The sequence below is a fragment of the Schistocerca gregaria genome, chromosome X (genome assembly GCF_023897955.1).
Source record: "Schistocerca gregaria isolate iqSchGreg1 chromosome X, iqSchGreg1.2, whole genome shotgun sequence".
Classification (NCBI taxonomy): domain Eukaryota; kingdom Metazoa; phylum Arthropoda; class Insecta; order Orthoptera; family Acrididae; genus Schistocerca; species Schistocerca gregaria.
Genome location: NC_064931.1, coordinates 659095004 through 659117591, shown reverse-complemented (window position 1 = coordinate 659117591; position 22588 = coordinate 659095004). Strand labels below are relative to the sequence as shown.

Genomic DNA, 22588 nt, shown 5'->3' with positions numbered 1-22588 from the left:
TTATTTGTGATAAGGTGTTGTAAAGCAAATTGTACATTACCTTTTCTAAAATGTTTGAGAATTCTGGCAAAAGTGAAATTGGGCAGAAATTTTGACACTATTCTTAAACAGTGACTTAACTTCAGCATATTTCAATTATTCAGGAAATATTCCACTGATAAATGACTGGTTACACAGATAGCTTATATGTTACTTAACTCAGAATCACATTCTTTAGTTAACTTTGTTGATATTTCATCATACCCAGTAGGTGCTTTTGATTTTAAAGATTGTATGATGGACATTACTTCTACTGCAGTAGTGAGGGTCAAATTCATATTATGGAAGTTACTTGAAATGTCTGGTATGAGGTATCCCATGGCAGCAGCTACAGAAGCTGACAACCACATCTTTTCAGTAACAGTTATAAAATGTTTGTTAAGAAGTTCTGCAACACTATACACATCTGACACTAATGTATTACTTACTTTTAATGCTGTTTGGCCCTCTTCGTGTCTGGCTCTACCGGTTTCCTCCACCACTGTATCCAATACTCTCTTTAATTTGTTATCTGATATGATTATCTTCTTCTTGTAATATATGTGCTTTGATGTCCATATTGCAGTCTTTAATATTTTGCAGTGTTTCTTGTAATGTGCTATAGCATCAGCATCAGAACAGTTTTGGATTGACAGATACAGTTTTCTTTTGTTTTACAAGATACCTCTATTCCCTGAGTAATTCATGGTGTCTTTGTAGATTTTGCTCTGACCTTGGTTAGTTTTGGGGGAAAACAGTGTTCAAATAAGGTAAGCACCTTATTAGCAAATGTGTTATATTTTTCATTCTTGCCATGAGCACTGTAAACATCACTCCAGTGAATGTCTCTAAGGAGTGTCTTAAAATAATCAATTTTTGGCTTATTGATTACCCTCTTAAGTTCAGATTTAACAGATTTTATATCCTGTTCAGTATTAACATTTAACAGAAGGAACTGCATGTCATGGTCTGAGAGACCATTGAGCATTGGTTTTGCGATATAATTTTGTTCATTGGACTTTTCTGTAAAGATATTATCAATGGCTGTTTGCGAGCAATTGGCTACCCTAGTTGGGGACTTTACAGTGGGAATTACATCGAATGATAGTGTTATTAACTCAAATAAGTTCTTATTGGGAGAGTGTTTAAGAAACTCTTCATTGAAGTAATCAACAACCACTATTTCTTTGTTTTTGGTTGTTAAATGGGCCAGTACAGCTTCAAGATGGTTTATGAACAGATTAAAGTTACCTGCAAGTGCTTGATATACACTTAAAATCATGAATGATTTTTTATGACATACTACTTCTGTTGCACATGCTACCATATGCTGTTCTGGGCAAAATTTATGAATGTCTGTGTTCTTAAATTTATGATGGTTCCTAATGAATGTGGCAACTCCTCCTTTCTTCATTTCTGCCCTACAAAAGTGAGATGCTAACCTAAATCCCATAACACTTAAAAGTTGTATACCTGTGGTTGCATGGTGTTCAGAGAGGCAAATTATGACAGCTGTGTTTGAGGACTCTAATTTATCTACACAGATAATTAATTTATTAATTTTATTTCACAGTCCTTGAATATTTTGATGCAATAAAGATAGCTGACATTTCACATTGGCTGAATTAAAAGTGGGTAGAGTTGAAATTTCTGCTGATTGTTGGAAATTCTTAACCAACAGCTGTTTATACTGATGTAATAATCTAGAATTATATTTTTTGGTTTCTTTCTCAAACTGAAGATTTGTCTCCATCCTAACCTCTCTTAAAACTTGGTTTCTTTCTGTCCTCCCTACTCTAAAAAAGGTCTTTTCTGAACCCCATAACCACTGGTATTTTGTCACTCATGGTAGTTCCCTTTAACTTTCCTGCCATGTTTCCTGCCAGTTTACCCTTCCCTTTCCTGTTGAGGTGAAGGCCATGCATAGTATAATCCCACCTATTGAGAGAATCAACAGTAACCACACCAATGTGTGACCCTGCACCCAACATAAGCATCAGTTCCAACTCTAAATTAACCCTCCTGACAGAAGAGTTCAAATGAGTTCGGTCATGGTGCCCAAGAACAGATACAAACTCAACACTTGCATGCTTCAGTGCTGATGCAATCTTTGCCAGGTCACACTCTATACTGTGCCCAGGATCTCTGTCAATACTAGTCAATACTATTACCTGGCCCACCCACTGTAATTATGGTGTCTTCCTTAGTGAAATTTTTGCAAAGTGACCCTAAAACTAACTAATAACAACACTTTCTTTCTCTTTACTCATTTCCCTACATTCTTACTTTTCAATTTACTGGTGAAAGTTTGTTGTGCCCTGTCTACACCTGCAACTGCTTGAGGCTCACAAACTTCTAACTGAAGCAAGAGGTCAAATCTATTTTCCACATTCACAACGAAGTTGTCAGACAAAGTTCTAGCGCTTTTCCTACTGTTGCCTGTCACCACTTCCCACCTCTCTTTACCCTTCTCCCTACTTAACCTGTCAAGATCTCCCCTGGCCTTGTCTAGCTCAGCCTGAAGGGTAGCAATTTTCCCTCCAGTTCTAGTATCTTCCTATCTCTCCTACATATCCTACAAAACCACTGATGAGTCGCATTTACTTCCCCTTCTCCCATGCCACTACAGTCACCCACATGGAAAAAACTACAGCACCCGTCACACCTAAGCCCCAACCTAACAATTCTATGACAGGTCAAGCAATTTTTACTCAAGATAAATGTAATACTTTATTAAGAATAAGGCATTTAAATTACAGATAAACATGATAATATGATTCGACAAATCTGACCTGTACACAACTGTATGTAAACAAAAACAACAGTGCAAAGTCTATGAAACAACAACTTAAACTTTACACTACATTCCGGAAATGTGAGTTATCTAAGAAGCGTCCACCTAATCATCAACTCTCAGAGATTTGTGTGAGCCTATGTGCTGGAAACTTGCAGTTGACATGAAATCATCAGAAAGGTAATCTCCCTATACTAAGATGATTTAAAAGTGCAGAAAACTCAAAGCCATGGAGCTCTTCACTTCGAGCTTCATACTACATTTCACTTTCAAGATGACAAGTGGATTACAAATCAATCATTTCTGGTGATACTGACTATACTCATTAGCACAACATGCATTTGTCTCAGAAACTGCTGCTTGTGATGCTCTTCTTGTCAGGAATTATTACTTTTTTATTGCTGTTCAATCTAGAGTCCATATTTGAGTGTGACTTTTTTTCCTTTAACTGTATTTATCTTTCCATTTGTATAGTCCATCTGTAAAGACCTAAACTTTTCTCCAGGTACACTATTTGTAACATAAAGTCAAGTTTGGAAATGTATTAACATGCCTCCTTCATTCCATGCTCCAGTCATTTCCATCAGTACTAGTATCCTCTGATTACAATTGATTGCTCCACCAACATGTTTGAACTGCAGTTATCATATTTGTTATAATCTATGAGTATATGTAAGGGCAGTGGGACCATTTAAATCTACATTTTGTTTTTCAGATAGATTGGCACCCAGTGTTGTGGGGCTTATACCTACAATTTGTATTTGGCTTGATTACCTTGCGTTGGGATGTTGGAAGAAATATCTTCAAATGCATAGGTGATAAAGTTACTACTTTCCTTCAATATTCTTATGACGGTTCAATATTTGTTTATGGTGACTTCCTTGTTATTGAGAAAGCAGTATTTGCTTTTCAGGTAAATGCATTTGTTAGTTATTATTTTACGTAAAGGCATCTGATTCACATATAATAATCATGAGAAACAACACTACATTTTTCACTATTAATTATCACTGCTCAGATAATAATATTAATGAAATAAAAGAGATTTGTGCTACTGAAAAAGGATTATTAGTTTTTTTCGTATTTTGTTTTAGGTTCTTTCTGTTATATATTTCTTCAGCTTCATGGTATCAATTTTTTACCATCTTGGAGTAATGCAATGGATAGTTCTAAAATTAGGTTGGCTGTTGCAATTAAGTATGGGAACAACTGTCTGTGAGTCCGTAAATGCTGCCGCTAGCATATTTCTAGGTCAGGTGAGTAACTTCATTGACTTTAAGCATGTATGTCTACTCTACTAAAGGAAAAATACCTCATCTTCATTTTATTTTGTTTGTTATGTTACAATGATGTAAGTAATAAAAAGAATAGATGTTCTACTCTAAGATGTCAAATTTATTGTTCTTGTATGGCTTACATGTGACATATTTTTCAGTCTGAGTCTCCACTGCTCATCAAGCCATATATTAAAGATCTTACCAAATCAGAAATTCATACTATCATGGCATCTGGATTTGCAACAGTTGCAGGTATATAGAATTACTTTAATCCTAATACTTTATGTCTATACACTGCCTCTACATAAAAACAATGACATCTATATTCATATTTATTTCGAAAATGAATTAATATCATCAATTTTGAAAAACAGGCATATTAAATAACATTTTTAGTTGTTTATCATTAATACTTCCATGCAGCATTTGCTGTTGTGATGGTGATGGACACCTCTCATTTCCTCATTTGATCTTATGCCTCTCATATTTTGATATCTGAACTTTCATTTAACTTGCCAAATGCTACAAGGGATTTTAATGTGGACTTCCTCTTTTATTTTTCTTGAAAATACCTCATTAGTATTTGCTTTCAGTAATTGAATTTAGGCCATTTCTATTTTTAAAACTTAAACTTTGGCTTCTGAAAATGAAGAGCTGATAACATTCAAACTGCAATATATGGTTTTAATGAGTAGACAAATTACTGCAGACAGGATGAACATACATCAACTACTACAACTGACTTTATGAATTACTGTATATGCAGTGGTTGGTGAGATAAGAACTATAAAATGAAACTGACTGATCTCTATTACTATTTTTATCATCATCATCTCATTTGGTGACTGACCTCTGCATATTGCCTTTTTTTGTTTGGTTAACTGAAAAAGGAAAATCAGTGCTACCTGACTTGATTACAGTAATGGCACCCAGCTGGATGTTCCTTGATATCATTATACTTGACATCACATTTTATTTGTGATGAAAATATTTTAATTTGTTGACTCATGTAGAATAGGTGGTATATTCTCCTCATGTAAATGTGGAATACTACACTGCTAAAGGCCTCCTGAAATCAGTTAAGTAAAATTCTGGTTATTTATTCAACATTTCAATGATTCAAGGTGTCTTTGCTGGTAACAGCTCACTGAATAATAGAGGCATTGCCAGTTGCAAACGACGCACACGCCAAGAGAAGCAGCACCATAGTATAGTACAGTTCGCAAACTTACGCGCAGTTTATGAAGTAAAGCCACCATGGCCCCATTAACCCTTTCGCTGCTACAGAGTTGTGCTCCTTGCATTCCGCGCTGTGCGTGATTTTGTCATCACTGCACTGCTCCCCTGTGCAGACATATGGTGTTCCAACTGCTTTGACACACTTATCATTCATTTCACAAAAACTATTTGGCCCAAAAATTTGATTTTTACACATCTTCTTGACTGATACCTTCCCCCCATAAATGATTTTGTTTCAATGTTCAGGACAGTTATTGTGCAGCATTAAATGTAGTAAACCATTGCACGAAATTTTAAAGAGTTTGCAGAGGTAAAAGTCCATAGCGTATACTTTCCGTATGGTCGATTTTAGTTGCCACAATGTTGAGAATGAAATGTGGAGAAGGTACCTAAGTTTCATATAAAATTTCCTGTATAACAATATCTCATTTAATATAAGTACCAGATAGGTGTCATATGTAATATTGAGAAATATTCCGTCTTTCGCGACTGTAATAAAACTTTTATTTATACCAGTCATTTTGCTTTTTTCTAAAATGTTCTGATTAAAAAAAAGTTGGCAAAGCACACAAAACTGAATTGTGCACATAATAAAACATAGAAACTAAAATATATTGTGAGTGAGGTGCAGTGCGCAAACAATTTGTGTTTGGCACAATGGACAGCAAATACTTACCAAAACATAGGTAGACGAAAACATTGAATGTGATGTTGCCAAAGCAGCAAAGCAAAGAATTGTGTCAGACAATCAAGTAGGTCGGCAATGTTCGAGCTGAAATTCTGCTCTAAATAATACTTTTAATACTCTTGCAAAAGAATTTATGTCAATGTGAATAGTAAAACAGCGACTGCAGAAGAGAAGATATACAAACAAAACAGATAACATGAATATTGTATGTGTGCCTTTTCATTGTTTTTAATTGCTGTGAAAAGAAATACTGGAGGACAAAATTAGAAAAACCAAAACTTATTATGATTATAATGAAGAGACAAAGCATTAGAAATTTCAAAAAATTACATTCAAACGAATAAAATTCATGACATAAGACACTTCAATACTGTTTTTAAATAAAGAAAATATTAAGAACAGGGTTTGAACTCTGACCCTTGCACTTAGCAGCAAACACCTTAATCATTACGCTAATGCAGCTCGTCATTCAACTGAAATCCTGGAGGACTAGAAAACAACACGCAAAATACCGACAAACACTGTTGGTAGGACTATGAATTACTGACGTTTTGTCAAAGTACAATAGGAAATAAACAATTATTGCTGTTCTTTATTGTAAAAAACTGGTTTGTGAGAATGATACAAAAACCTTTCCTTGCTGTCACCTGAACTAGGAGGCTTATTGCTTGTTTGGTTTAATTAATTAATAGAATATGAAGCAACTGGTATAAAAAATGCTTTTTTCCAAACTTTATATAAAAAAAGTCTGCTATCAAGACATTGCTTTTGTTCAATTACTTTATTTATGACTGAACGTTTCTAAAACTGAAGACACTCATACGTGCTCTGCACTGCAATTGAGCTCTGGAAACATCATTCTCTGTTCATTGTCTGACTGTGTTTTGTGATGCACAGAACAAACCTAAACTTGGCCGCCATCGTAAATGATGCCCACGATAGTGGAGATTGAGGTCATGAGGATTACTATATCGAAGGATATGTTGTGAGGACAACTTCAGTCTATGTAGTTCAGTGTAGCTGGTGCTAAGGGGAAGAGCAGCTTTTGAAATTGAGTATGTTGTGTTCAGCAGCACATTTTGCCACTAGGTAGTAAACTCTGCACTCTACCACAATGTGACACTGGCCATTCATACACGTGGACAGCTCATTGATGGATATGCCTGCATAAAAATCAAAGCTGTTATATGAGGTGACTGCTGTTGCAGGTGGCATTGCCTGTGGTAGGATAGAATAAGCCTGTGATGGGACTGGAGTAGGATGTGCTAGACAGGTACATCAGATGTGTTCCATCTTGCTCAACAGGTAGTGGGTTGGGAGAAGGTATGGTGTAAGTATGGATTAGGATAGTGCATATCAGGGATGCAAAGGAAGGTGTTCAGAAAATGCCTCACTTAGAAGTAAATGACTAAATGGAAGAGACTGAAGAGAAAATGTTTGCTTTGTAGGCTTGAGAACAAATTGTCTATGCTACGAGTCACGATTGCAGAGGTAATGTCAGTTAATATGAACCACACATGACTGGCTACAAAATTATGTAAAACTTACCTCTTTAGATGCCACTTTTAATATTTCAGTAGCATGGGCAGAGCATCTCCATACCAGTTTCTACATGAACATCGTCATAGAAAATCTAGATTACTTTTTCCTATCATTCCAATGTTGGATAAAAGATTCTCAGTTAACTTACCATGTCAGATTCAAACTAAATCCACAGCTTTTAATGACTACCTCCATCATCATCATCATCATCATCATCATCATCATCATCATCTTAAGGCACTAAGTCAGACTGTTATAAAGCTTGTGAGAAGCCCACTTTTGTGCTGAGACAATGACATCTGACTGGTTCAATTACATAACAGAGATGGTGCATCTGCATGCTGAGGTGGCACCCTATGAGGCAATAGAAATTGTTCAAATGGCTCTAAGCACTATGGGACTTAACATCTGAGGTCATCAGTCCCCTAAACTTAGAACTACTTAAACCTAACTAACCTAAGGACATCACACACATCCATGCCCAATGCAGGATTTGAACCTGCGACTGTAGCAGCAGCGCAGTTCCATACTGAAGCGCCTAGAACTGCTCGGTCACAGTGGTTGGCATGGTAATAGATTATATTTGTACTTGCTGTTTCATGTCACATGCAGTACCACAACTCTTAGCAGTCAATTAGCTATGTTAAGTTTTCCTCTGTGATCTTTATTTATCATATGCACACTTTCATGCAATGTGAAGTGTATAGCAATCCTCCACTAAAGTTATTATCACATAGTCTAATTTCCAACATCTCTCTAATCACAGTGTCCCAATACTTGGAGCATGAACCAGAATTCTTGTGTGTTGAAACAATCTCCTGTTTATTTATTAGACTGTGCTTAGCCACAGCTAATTTTTCAAAACCCCTGTAGTTACTGTGATGCTGATGTTCAACACAGGGGCCAGCTGGGGTGGCCGAGTGGTTCTGGGCGCTGTAGTAAGGAACCGTGTGACCACTACACTCACAGGTTCGAATCCTGCCTTAGGTGTGGATGTGTGTGATGTCCTTAGGTTAGTTAGGTTTAAGTAGTTCTAAGTTCTAGGGGACTCATGACCTCAGAAGTTAAGTCCTATAGTGCTCAGAGCCATTTTTTTTCAACACACTGATCAGCAATGGTTTGTATAGACAGCCCCATGTAGCCATTACCACACTCGCAAGGAATTTTATAGGCCCCTCATACTCTCAAGCTGAGATTACCTTTAATAGGTCACAATATTTCTTTAATTTTTCTGTGTGGCTAGAAGAAAGCTCTGATTCTTTGTTGTTTGGTACTCTATCTTACCTTTGTTGGTGTTGCACTGCAGAATAGTAGCCATGTTCTGTGATGGTTTTCCTCTCTTGGTTTAATGCCATGGTATCATGGGTATGAATGTCAATTTATTTTGATTATCATCATCAAATTGTTAATTTCAGAGCCAAAGCGGCCATTGTTGAAGTGTTCTTGGCTTACCAGCCGAATCAAGGTGCTGTTCTGTAGCAATGTTTCAACAAGTTTTCTACTTGTCATCTTCAGGCGAAGTGTTGGATTTGTGTCCTGCCCAGTTCTTTATAACCTCTGGACAGCAGGCTCCTCTGCCTTGTCAACACCAATTGTGTGCCTCTGGAGGGGTGGCGCGGTGCGTGGTGGTGGGGTGGGGTGGGATGGGGGAGGGTGGGGGGGGGAGGCACGACATGTGGGGGAGGGGGGGCTCCCTGAGTTGACAGGTCCGGGTGTAATGTCCTGGTGAGGCCTTTCCATTCCATCTGCTGTCATCGCTGGTTTCACATTGGAGCATTCTTGTCATATTTTTGTTATTTATACATCCCATGTGATGCTAAGTTGGAAACTGCTATCTTGATTGACTAGGTTGTCAATGACCTGTATCTCCACAGTCTCTTTAAAGATCAAATCCCAGAACCCATATGCCCTGCACAGCAGCTTTGTTTCTTCAAAATCAAACATATGGTTTTCCTTAAGACTATGTTATGCTACTGTGGATTTCTCCATTTGGCCTAAGCAAATGTGCCTACATGTTGTGAGCAATGCTGTAATAAAAAAATCTGGCCAATGTACCATTTGCTGCACTCACAGCTGATGCTGTAGACTCCAGGTGTCTGCATTCCTAGCTCATCCTTCACTGGGCCAAGCAAATTCTTGATTTTTGGACAATGAACAGAAGATGGTTTTAATGTTGTTCTCTTCTAATATCCTGGCAATATTTGCTGTGGACAGCCCAGAATACGGAAGGAACACCAAGTGCTTAGTGTGTTCTTCACATACATCTTGTCTCTGCTTCTTGCTTTGTTGAAAAGCCTATCTTATCTGCATTTCAGAATAGCCATTGTCATGAAAGGTTTTTCTCATGCTGCAGTTCGACAGGTGGACTTCCCTTGTTGCATATGTCATGTGCTCTGTTACCCAAAGTGGTGAACACAGATTTGCATTGTGCTGGATGGCAGCAGCTACTTTCTTTAAGGTACAGGTCACTGTGTGTCTTCTTCCTGTAAACAGAATGACCTAATGTGTCATCAGTCTTCTTCTTAATCACTATGTTGAGGAAATGCAGGCATCCATTTTCTTCCACCTCCATTGTGAATTTAATATTGTTATGGATGCTGTTGAGGTAGTTAAGAAATACTATAGTAGATTTTCTTCCTCATCTGGCCAAATCATGAATGTGTCATCTACGTAGCACTAGAACACCTTGAGTTTCAGGTGCGTTGTTTTGAGAGCTGTTTCTTTGAAGTGTTCCATGTATAAGTTTGTGATACATGGCACCAAGAGGGAACCCATGGTCACTCCATCTATCTGTTGGTAGAATTTACCACCACATTGGAGTGCGTAGCAAAACAGTTCCACTGTGTCTCTGTGGAAGTGGCCCCCTAGTAATTCAAGGAGTTCTCAAGAGGTGCTGTTGTGAAGAAGTACATGAGATCAAAGCTGACCAGGGTGTCTCTCATGGGTCATTGTCCTCACCGTGTCAAAAATTCAATGGAGTTTGTGAAGATACTTTAAGAGACACATCTGGACAAAGGAGATATCCTGGTCAGCTTTGATGTCACGTCCCTCTTCACAATGGTGCCTCCTGAAGACTCCTTGACATTACTAAGGGATCACTTTGACAAAGACATAGGGGGACTGTTCCACTTCCAATGAGGCAGTAAATTCTACCAAAAGATAGATGGAGTGGCCATTGGATTCTCCTTGGTGCCATGTTTTGCAAACCAATATGTGGAACACTTTGAAGTAACAGATCTTGAAACGCCACACCTTAAACTGAAGGTGTTTTACCACATACGTGATTTGGTCACATGGAGAAGAAAATCTACAAGAATTTCTTAACCATCTGAATGACATCCACAACAATATTAAATTCACCATGGAGATGGAAGAAAATGGATGTCTGCTTTTCCTCAACATAATGATAAGGAAGAAGAGTTATGGCACATTAGGTAATTCTGTTAATACACTCCTGGAAATGGAAAAAAGAACACATTGACACCGGTGTGTCAGACCCACCATACTTGCCCCGGACACTGCGAGAGGGCTGTACAAGCAATGATCACACGCACGGCACAGCGGACACACCAGGAACCGCGGTGTTGGCCGTCGAATGGCGCTAGCTGCGCAGCATTTGTGCACCGCCGCCGTCAGTGTCAGCCAGTTTGCCATGGCATACGGAGCTCCATCGTAGTCTTTAACACTGGTAGCATGCCGCGACAGCGTGGACGTAAACCGTATGTGCAGTTGACAGACTTTGAGCGAGGGCGTATAGTGGGCATGCGGGAGGCCAGGTGGACGTACCACTGAATTGCTCAACACGTGGGGCGTTAGGTCTCCACAGTACATCGATGTTGTCGCCAGTGGTCGGCGGAAGGTGCACGTGCCCGTCGACCTGGGACCGGACCGCAGCGACGCACAGATGCACGCCAAGACAGTAGGATCCTACGCAGTGCCGTAGGGGACCGCACCGCCACTTCCCAGCAAATTAGGGACACTGTTGCTCCTGGGGTATCGGCGAGGACCATTCGCAACCGTCTCCATGAAGCTGGGCTACGGTCCCGCACACCGTTATGCCGTCTTCCGCTCACGCCCCAACATCGTGCGCAGCCCGCCTCCAGTGGTGTCGCGACAGGCATAAATGGAGGGAAGAATGGAGACGTGTCGTCTTCAGCGATGAGAGTCGCTTCTGCCTTGGTGCCAATGATGGTCGTATGCGTGTTTGGCGCCGTGCAGGTGAGCGCCACAATCAGGACTGCATACGACCGAGGCACACAGGGCCGACACCCAGCATCATGGTGTGGGGAACGATCTCCTACACTGGCCGTACACCTCTGGTGATTGTCGAGGGGACACTGAATAGTGCACGGTACATCCAAACCGTAATCGAACCCATCGTTCTACCATTCCTAGACCGGCAAGGGAACTTGCTGTTCCAACAGGACAATGCACGTCCGCATGTATCCCGTGCCACCCAACGTGCTCTAGAAGGTGTAAGTCAACTACCCTGGCCAGCAAGATCTCCGGATCTGTCCCCCATTGAGCACGTTTGGGACTGGATGAAGCGTCGTCTCACGCAGTCTGCACGTCCAGTACGAACGCTGATCCAACTGAGGCGCCAGGTGGAAATGGCATGGCAAGCCATTCCACAGGACTACATCCAGCATCTCTACGATCGTCTCCATGGGAGAATAGCAGCCTGCATTGCTGCGAAAGGTGGATATACACTGTACTAGTGCCGACATTGTGCATGCTCTGTTGCCTGTGTCTATGTGCCTGTGGTTCTGTCAGTGTGGTCATGTGATGTATCTGACCCCAGGAATGTGTCAATAAAGTTTTCCCTTCCTGGGACAAAGAATTCATGGTGTTCTTATTTCAATTTCCAGGAGTGTAGCTAGAAGACACACACCGACCTGTACCTTAATGCAAGTAGCTGTTATCATCCAGCACAACACAAATCCATGCTCTCCACCTTGGTGCACAGAGCACGAGACATATGTGACAAGGAGAGTCTACCTGCCAAACTGCAGCACTTGAGAGAAACCTTTCACAAGAATGCTTGTTCTGAGATATAGATAAGATGTGCTTTGCAACTGAGAAAGAAGGAGAGAGAATGCATATGTAAAGAAGACACTAAGCCCATCAGCTGCGAGTGTGGCAAACAGTACAGTGGCCAGGCTGGGCAATGTATATCACAACACAGCTGAGAATGTGTAAGGATCGTTCGCCTAGGCGAAATGGAGATCTCTGCAGTGGTGGAACACAGTCTCAAGGAAAACCATATGTCTGATTTTGAACAAACAAAGCTGTTGAGCAGGGAAAATAAGTTCTGGGATTCAATCTTCAACAAGGCTGTAGAGATACAGGTCCATGAGAACCTTGTCAACTGAGATAGTGGTTTCCAACTTAGAACCACATGGGATGCAGTGATAATTAAAATATGGCAAGAATGTTCTGATGAAAAACCAGTGCAGGCAGCAGATGGAATGGACAGGCCTTACCTGGAAGAGACACCCACAACTACGAGCACACAGGGAGCCCCCACCGCCACTGGCCACAACTCCCCCAACACAAACGATGAGACCCCTTCCAGAGATGCACAATTTGTGCTGCCAATGCAGACAAGGCATAGGAGCCTGCAGTCCATCAGCTATAAAGAACTGGACATTACAAGAATACAACACTTTGCCCGAAGGTGACAAGTAGGACACTTGTTGGGATGTTTGCCGCAGAACAACACCTTGACTCAACTGATAACCCAAGAATACTTCATAATCGAGATTCACCAAGAAAGTCTAAATTTGCATAACGTGGTCATTGTCCAAAACAGTCTGGGTGTTGGGGTGATCAGTATAGCTCCCCTCTGAGCTGGATAATGAAAGCTATGCACATTGAGATATGTTGTGGTTTTTGATATGCGGAATGGTCAATCATCTATCTGCTTTCCATTTGACCAACACATCTCAGGAAGACAACTTCCTTTCCTTCTCCATTTATGCTGCAAATATTATATTTGTGTGTACAATGTTAATATCCTTAATGAACAGTTGTAGCACATCACTGTCTTATGGCCAGATAAAAAATGTATTGTTGACATATTAGAAGAAGAAAGGTGGATGGGAGGGGAGGGAAGGGGAACAATTTTCATGGCTCATTCTTTAAAGCCCTCAATGAAAAAAATTAGCTGTGGCTGGCTACGAAGTTGAGCCCATGGTTGTTCTGTCAGTCATTTCATAATAATGTATACCATACAAAAAAAAAAGCATGTTTATCAAGGTGTGTTGGCACGGTTTTAAAATTTCTGGGGAGAAATGTGTGCCCAATAATTTCAGCATGTCTTCTACTGGTACATTCATAAAAAGAAAAATCATGAGACTGATCATGATTCCTCTTGGGCCTATCCTCATTTGCTTCACAGTGGCCAACTATAAAAGCCAATAATTTAGATAAATACTATCCTGTATGTAGGAGAGCTGATAGACGTTCTTAGTGGTACATCTTCGTTATGTATTTTAGGCAGACCATACTACCTGGGAGGCCTTGGTGCTCATGACCATAAATTATTCAATGATTCATCAGGTAGGCCAGAGCTCTTTAGTAGCTCCCCTGCCTCCTGGCTAAATACTGATGTGGCATCTCATTTAAGAATCTGGTATGTGCCGTTCTCCAATAGGTAGACATACTTTTCAAAGTTCCCTCCTTACAACCTTGCTATATGTGAATATCACATCCTCAGCTGCAAGTACAGCCCCTTCAAATATGCTGGTCAGTTCATCATGTCCTTTACAGATAAGCACGAAACACTCCCCACCACAATTTCTTATGTATCCCCTTTCCCACAACTTGGTCCACAAACAGGTTTCTCTTACTGAATCATCCCATGAATATTATAAACTGAACATACTTATGTATCAGGTAGAAAACAAGGATAAAAAACAACACTATGTCAAACACAAACTTAAATATCCAGCTAACCAGCATGCTATTCTACACAATGTGGTTGTCTTTGACAGCACCTTTACAACATGTATTCATCTGGAACCCTATAACCTTTTCAAGCAATTGTTTTGGTGAATTGCACAGGGGGAATCTGTCTGTTTAACAGCTTCTACCTGCAACCATCTTCAATGTCAAGAAACTCCTATTTTTAACATGTTTATCACAACTTTTTGAGTAGATGGCAGAGGTTTCTGCACAACTGTCTGCCACACTGCTGTTAGTGGTACTATCTTGAAAAATAATTAACAATGGTTTGTGATGATTCTGCATTGGAGTTTGCCACTGTTTGCTGACTGATTGTTGGAGGAGATGGTGTGGGATTGTGTTGGAAGGGATTCTCCAATGATGATGTGAACTTGCCAATGAACTGCACACTTTGAAGAATATGGTGTAGAAAGTTTTGGTGGAACTGTTTGTATTGTTCATGGATGAGAGCTCTGTCAACTATATTGCAGTCTAAATATTAAAAAAAGTTAAACAAATTCGCTTTCAGCTACTATCATCTAGCATTTCTTTAAATTTGACTCTGATGTTTAGGAACAACTGAATTGTGTGGTTCTTGCAATGAACTCTCTTGTGCATGTGTGCAAGATGATTCATACTATCTTCAGAACACTGTGCCTCTCCTAAAAATATGTGTGGAATTTGGATTGGTTAAATTTATCAAAAATACTCCAGAGTAAGATCTCCCACACACTATGTTTGAAAAACCAGAAAATTCTTGAAGTCACATGTTACCAAAAAATAAATTCTAATATACTGTCTCACATTGTAGTGCTACTTTATATGCTCAGAATCAATACATTTTTAAAAGATCCACTGTAAGAATAAACTCACATTATCAAAATAATATTGTTGTTAGAGATGTTCAGGATACACATCATCTCCTCATTTTATGGCTGCTGTACATGGTTTGCTTCTTGGTGTGATGAACATGAACCAAAAGTTTGTGACTTTGCATTCTGAAAATGTCTTGTGTACCCTGAGAAACTTCCTACACTGGTGCTAATCTAGTTAGCATATCAGAATATTCATGTGTACAGGACTAAAACATAAGAGGATTTGTATTAAAACTGCACTCCACCTATCCATCCTTGTTTTTTTCTGTTAATCAACTTGTGAATACTAGGACATTTTCTTTAACATAATTACATTTTTTTATTCCTAATACTTATTCATTTGAACTATTGCTCACTTCTACTAAGCTTTGTATTCACGTGATGTCAAGCTCTTACAACCAAAATGAGATACTGCCCATTTTTTGTATTTCATTCTGAAAGGCTCTATAGTTTCACTGTACATGCCTTTCCCATCACTGTGTCCCCTGGATACTGTCCTCAAATGTATTTATGAGGCAATGAAAGCAATACTAACACAACTCATTGTGTACCAGAACTAAGATAAATCATGTAGTGTGGAATATACTTGTCAAGAATTTTTTGTTCTGTTATAGTGTATGATAATTGTTAATTTCCTTTCTCGTGTGCTCTTAAATGTTGTTCAGTGCATTTTAATTGTACACGTGCTCCAATGAAGACATCTGGGCTAGGTCACTGTCTGGTGAAATACATCAGTTTGCTATGGATATTAGACACAAATTATGTTCTTTAGACCATCCATTTCTGTTGTTTCTGACTATTAGACTGTATAGTTACAAATAAATGAAGTTTCTGCAACATATTTTATAAACTATTAATGAATTGTTTATCATGGTAAAATAAGTACATATGAAACATCAGTCTTTGATATATAATAATATCCTAGTCCATAGACATAATAAAATTTGCAATTTTGTCTAGTGGAGAAAATAAAGCATGGAGGATGGGTAGGAAACATGTAGTATTTCCATAAAGTTTCTCTCACAAACACACAATTAAGTTTCCTTGCCAGTAGTCATTCATTTCTTTTGTGCAAGAAGAAGTATACAGTAGTTTATTTGGGTAACTGAAGGTCATTTAGAAATGTAGTTTGGCAATGAAGTTCCACACTTACGGAGGACCTTGTATATGTAATATTTATATTATATGTTTATTGTCTTTTTCTTGTACATAATAAATTATATTGTAGTGTAATAAACAAAACTCATTTACAGTTCTCACATAGTCTGTGCTATGGATACACAAAGCACACTGTAGTTTTTCAGAGGCCAAGACTGATGTGAATTACATAGTTTAGTTTAGTTATGTCATGTTCTGTAGATCATTTTCATATTAATATTACTGAAATTTTTTGTTCTACATATGCAACTACATTTAGAGGTACAAATTTTTAGCAGTTCTGAAACAGAAACTTGTCCATGGAATAGAAGGAGTTGTTCAAAATAAATGATTTTAAGCTAGATTTGAAACTTGATCTGCTATCTGTCAGACACTTTATGTTGTTGGGCAAATGATCAAATATTTTGTTGCTGAATAGTGTAATCCTTTTTGAGCAACTGCCTGTTTCAATAATAGATGTACAAAAAAATCTTAGTTTATGACTTGCTATGTGCAGTAGTGTTTATCATCCTGCCTGCATCTCATGCACATTACCATAGAACTGTGAGATAGGTGGCTGTTGTAAACATAGAGACAGGGGCTATTTTTTCTTGCTACCATTTACTGGCTTTTATGGGTACTTAAAATAAATCTTGCCTTCTTGCAAGGGATCACAATACATTTGTAGAGAATGAAGAAACACACAGTTTGCTAAGATTGTTGATTTCATAGTCTCAAATGTGCATTGCATAACAGCATATCTTTTTTAATCACACGAGGCTTTGCCATGCTTATTTCAGAACAATTAATATTATTTCTGCAACAAGCAGTTTTCACATGCAGTAATTTCTAGTAGTCTACTACTGACAGGAACTGTGTTGACAAAACTCATGGGATACCTACTAATATCATGTCAAACCTTCTTTTGTCCAATCTATTGCAGCAACTCGATGTGGCATAGATTCAACAAATCACTGGAAATCCCTTGGAAAAATATTGAGCCATGCTGTCTCAATAGCCATCCATAACTTTGAAAGTGTTGCTGGTGCAGGATTTTGTGCACGAACTGACATCTCAGTTATGTCCCATAAATGTTCAGTGAGATTCATGTCATTTGATCTGGGTGGCCAAACCATTCTCAAATTGTCCACAATACTCTTCAAACCAAACATGAATAATTGTGGCCCAAAGAAATGGTGCATTGTCATCCATAAAAATGCAAGCAATTTTTAGGAATATGGCATCCATGAATGGGTGAAAATGTTCCCCAAGCACCTGAGCATATTAAGGGAGACCACACCATTATGGAGCCACTGCCAGCTTGCACAGTGCCTTGGTGACAACTTGGGTCCATGGCTTTGTGAACTGGAATGGTCATGACCCCAGGAGAGATGTTGCTATTAGCAAAGGCACTCTCAATAGTCATCTGCTACCATAGTCCATTAACTCCAAAGTTTGCTGCCTTTTGCTAATGGATATGTTTGTTATATGTCCCACACTGATTTATACAGTTGTTTCATGCAGTGTCACTTGTGTGTTAGCACTGACAGCTCGACCCAAATGATGCTGGTCATTAAATGAAGGCCATTGGCCACTGTGTCATTTGTGGTGAGAAGTAATGCCTGAAATTTGGTATTCTCAGCACATGTTTGACACTGGATCTTGGAACATTTAATTCCATAATGATTTCTGAAATTGATGTCCCTTGCATCTAGCTCCAATTACCATTCCATGTTCAAAGTCTGTTAATTCCTGTAGCACTTCCATAATCACGTTGTAAAACTTTTCACATGAATCACCTGATTGCAAAAGACAGCTCTGCCAATGCACTACCCATTTATATGTTCTGTACCTGATACAACCACCATCTGTATAAGTGCATATTGCTATCCCATGACTTGTGTCACCTCAGTGTACTGACTGATTGCTGTAACATTCTTCACTCACATTAAGTAGCTAATCACTTACAATGGCACATTGTATATTATCTTAAATAGCACAATCAAGTTACAGCAATATGACCACCATGTTTGTTTAAAGTTAACATGTAATACCTAGTCACAGATGGCAGGTGGCAGCACTAGCAGTGGAAGGTACATAAAGCATGCCAGAGAGAGACAGAAAAAAAAAATGCAGTCATTGTCACATTGTGCAAATGGAGTGATTTATCTGACATACTAAAGAACAAGAATGAAAGCATTTCCAAAATGGCTAAATTTGTAATCCATTTGCATGCCACCATGGTGAAAGTATACTGTGCACGGCAAATTGGCACTGAAAACCAGCATAAAGGCAACTGTGCTGCACCATAGGCCATTGATGACAGTAGTGAATGACAGTTGCAGAGATGTGAGTGGGTGAATAGATGTGTAACTGTTGACCAACTGACCACCTAGATGAACCAAGGGGCTACCAACTGTATCTCCTCAATGACCAGTCAGCAAACATTGCTGTGTATGGGCCTCTGTAACAGGTACCTGGTTCGTGTGCCCATGCTGACTGCTGTTCATTGGCAACAAAGGCTGGAATTTGCATGCCAGTAGTGCAACTGGACATCCACCGAGTGGCAACAGGTGGTCTTTTCAGATGACAGCATGAAACATTTGAAAGCAAATACCCTACAACAATCATCCAAAGAGTCCAGACTGGGGGAGGAAGTATTACGATCTGGGGAATGTTTCTGTGGCATCCTCTGGGTGATCTTGTCATTCTGGAAAGCAGAATGTATGAACACAAGTAAGCATATATCCTTGGAAACCATCTCCACTCATACATGCAGTTTTGTTTTCCTCAGCACAGTAGCATCTACCAGCAGTGCAATGTGTCACACAGCTCACTGTATATGTGCATGGTTTGAAGAGCACCAGGTTGAGTTTACCTTAATCTCCTGACCACCAAACCCACTGAATTTAAACTCAATTGAATCTCTGTGGGACCGCTTTGATCAGGCTGCATGCGTGATGGATCCTAAATGGAGGAACCTAGCACAGTTGCCCATGGTATTGGAGTCAGCAAGGCTCCACATCCCTGGTGGTACCTTCCAGAATCTCACTGACTCTCTTCCTGCATGTCACAGCAGTCCTCACTGCAAAAGGTGGTTATTCAGGTGTACATATTAATGTAATTGGACAGTGTATAAGCTCTGTGAATACAAGATTCTGTTTTTTCAGGTTCTGATCTCATTGCCACCTCCCTTTCATCTGCCCATATGCTCTTAAAATCTGAGCCACTTTTGTGTCACCTAATGAAGTTCTATATTGTAAATCTCTTGTACTCTTACACTGTAATTGAACACTAGAAAGGCAACCTCAGCTGTAATAGATGTATCACCATTGCAAATATATCAGAACTCAGCTACAAACTGTAATTATATTGCACTGAATTAATGAATTATGAGACAGAATTGCCAGCCAGTATTCACTTGCAGGTGGTAAAATGTATAGGACTGATGATATACACATAGAAATGTAAAAGAGATTTACAATCTAGCTTTCAGAACTTACAGCTCCTTCATGCACAAACTGTCCTTCCATGCAGGAATTAAAAGCTTACATTACCATCTCTATTACTAAATATCAATGAGCATGCAAAAATTAATAGTGATAACATATTTTACCTAACACTAGTTGTACACAATAAAAACTGTATGTATAAATATTTTGTACTGTTGCTCACTGTATCTCTTGATTTATTTTAGGAACAGTATTAGCTGCATATGTTAGCTTCGGTGTTCAAGCGTCCCATGTGATAACAGCATCTGTTATGTCAGCCCCTGCTGCTCTGTGCTACTCTAAGCTTTTCTACCCAGAAACAGAAGAATCCAAGACCAGTATTAAAAACATCAAAGTTGACAAAGGGTAATGTGTTTCAGCATTTCTGTATCAGAAAATGTGTTTCTTTTTTTCCTTTCATATGCATTTACATTTGCCCTGTGCTTGGAAATAATAAATTACATCATTAGAATTGGCATACATTGTATACATTTTTGCTATATACTGTCATTCAAATTACAAATATTCATACACTCATCAGCCAGAGCATTATGACCACTGACCTACTATCAGTAGAAACCCATTCAGGCGATAGCAGCATCACCTGGCTAGAAATGACTACCAGTCAGACACAAACACAGTGCATATAGTATCATTGAGTGTGCTGTCTGTGTATGGAATGGGGAAGACACATGATTTGTCTTAGTTTGATCGAGGGCAGACTGTGATGGCCCAGAGGCTCAGCATGAGCATGTCAGAAACTGCATGACATGTCAGGTGTTTGAGGAGTGCTGTGGTAAGTGTCTCCAGCAAGTGTCAAATACAAGGTGAAGCCACATCCAAAAATCATGGGGTTGGGCAGCCACCCCTCATTACTGATGTTGGTCAACATAGACTGGGCAGACTGGTAAAACAGGACAGGCAGCAAACTACAATGGAACTAACATCAGACTTTAATGATGGGCAGACTACAAATGTGTCCGAATATGCAGGGCACTGAACACTCCTAATGAGGGGCCTTCACAGCTGATGACCGATGCATGTACCAATGTTAACACCACATCATCAGCAACTATGGCTGAAATTGGCACATGACCATTGGCACTGGACATTGACACAGTGGTGGAGCATTGAGTGGTCTGATGAATCCTGGTACCTTCTTTATCATGCCAATGAGAAGGTGCAAATCCATCATCTTCCAGGGGAACAGCTCCTTGCACCTCTATACTGCAGGATGGAGTCAAACTGGTGGTGGCTCCATTATCTGCAAGGGAACATATGCTCATGCAGTGGTGCTCATGCAAGGCACCATGAGTCTTCCACTGGTTGCAGACCATGTACATCCCTTCACGATGATCATGTTTCCCAATGGAAGTGGAATTTTGCAACAAGATAATGTGCCATGTTAAAACACCATGCGTGTGATTGAGTGGTTCAACAAACACAGTGCTGAGTTCCAATGGATGTGTTTGCCCCCAGCTCACCATATCTAAACTCAGTCGAATACATCTGGGATGTGATTGAAGATGACATCAGAACTCATCAACCCCCTTTCCCAGAATTTATTGTATTGTATTGTATTGTATTGACTTGTGTGTGCAGCTGTCGAACCAACTCCCTTCAGTGACCCACCAAGGCCTCAGGGCTTTCATGCCATGAAGTGTTGCCACTGTTATCTGTGCCAACTGGCTATTAGGTAATGTTCTGGCTAATCAGTGTACTGTTCCAAAATCATTAGTTTCACTTTCATATTCATAACACATCAAATATGCAATGTGTTTTGAAATGGTAAAAAGTTATTGAATGAAGTCATTTTCACTGAATATCTGCTTTTATTCAACATAAAAAGAAATTAGTCATATGGCTAGGTGTAACACATTACTTCTTTGTTGAGTGAAAACATGCTTTCAGGAAATTTATTTTAGTTTGTAAATTCATCATCTACAAAGAAAATTTTGATGATACTGGAAGACATTGATGTTTTCTGGATGTTGAATAAGGATTTAACCCATGTCCAGAAATCTTATGCAATAATGCTACCTAGCATCAAATAAATGCAGACTTTGTCATACCATTAGGCCACATAAACCACTGTTTTTTTCTGAGAATATTAGCTGAATCTTCTTTATGAATCCAATTGTTGTCACACAAATTTGCATAATACATGCAAAGAGTGGAAATATCAGCACTAAGCTAGGCACTTTTGAGCAGTTTCAATTGTTGATGATTTGTAACTGTCAGGCATGAATAAGTTCTGAAGGTGTGCACTTAAACTGCGTGGGCTGCTGTAATGAATTTTAGCTTTAACTTGTATGGTAGTGCCTAGTCTAGAAGCTTAGCACACACAATAGCCAAATATTTTTCTCATGCCCTCACCATGATGCAGCAGTCCTTCCTCTTCATCAAGTTGCTATAGAGTGGGAGGGTTTTGTCGGATGTTTCATCCACAGACATTCAGCTCGTAACAGTTCCTTGACAAGACAGGAACTACAGTCAACAGTGTATAAGATTTGATGGGCACTAAGCCTTGACAATTATTTTTAGTATATTTTATAGCACCTAACAAATGCAATCCTTCCAGA

General features: G+C 39.3%; 1 protein-coding gene across 1 annotated transcript in view; it reads left to right on the top strand.

The window, feature by feature from the left end:
- LOC126299163 (solute carrier family 28 member 3-like) overlaps positions 1 to 22588 on the top strand; it is a 407308-nt gene that overhangs the window by 304812 nt on the left and 79908 nt on the right. The window contains exons 8-11 of the mRNA XM_049990926.1: positions 3528 to 3725; positions 3907 to 4068; positions 4248 to 4341; positions 20213 to 20372. Coding sequence (XP_049846883.1) covers positions 3528 to 3725; positions 3907 to 4068; positions 4248 to 4341; positions 20213 to 20372 — 614 coding nt within the window. The remainder of the gene's footprint in view (positions 1 to 3527; positions 3726 to 3906; positions 4069 to 4247; positions 4342 to 20212; positions 20373 to 22588) is intronic.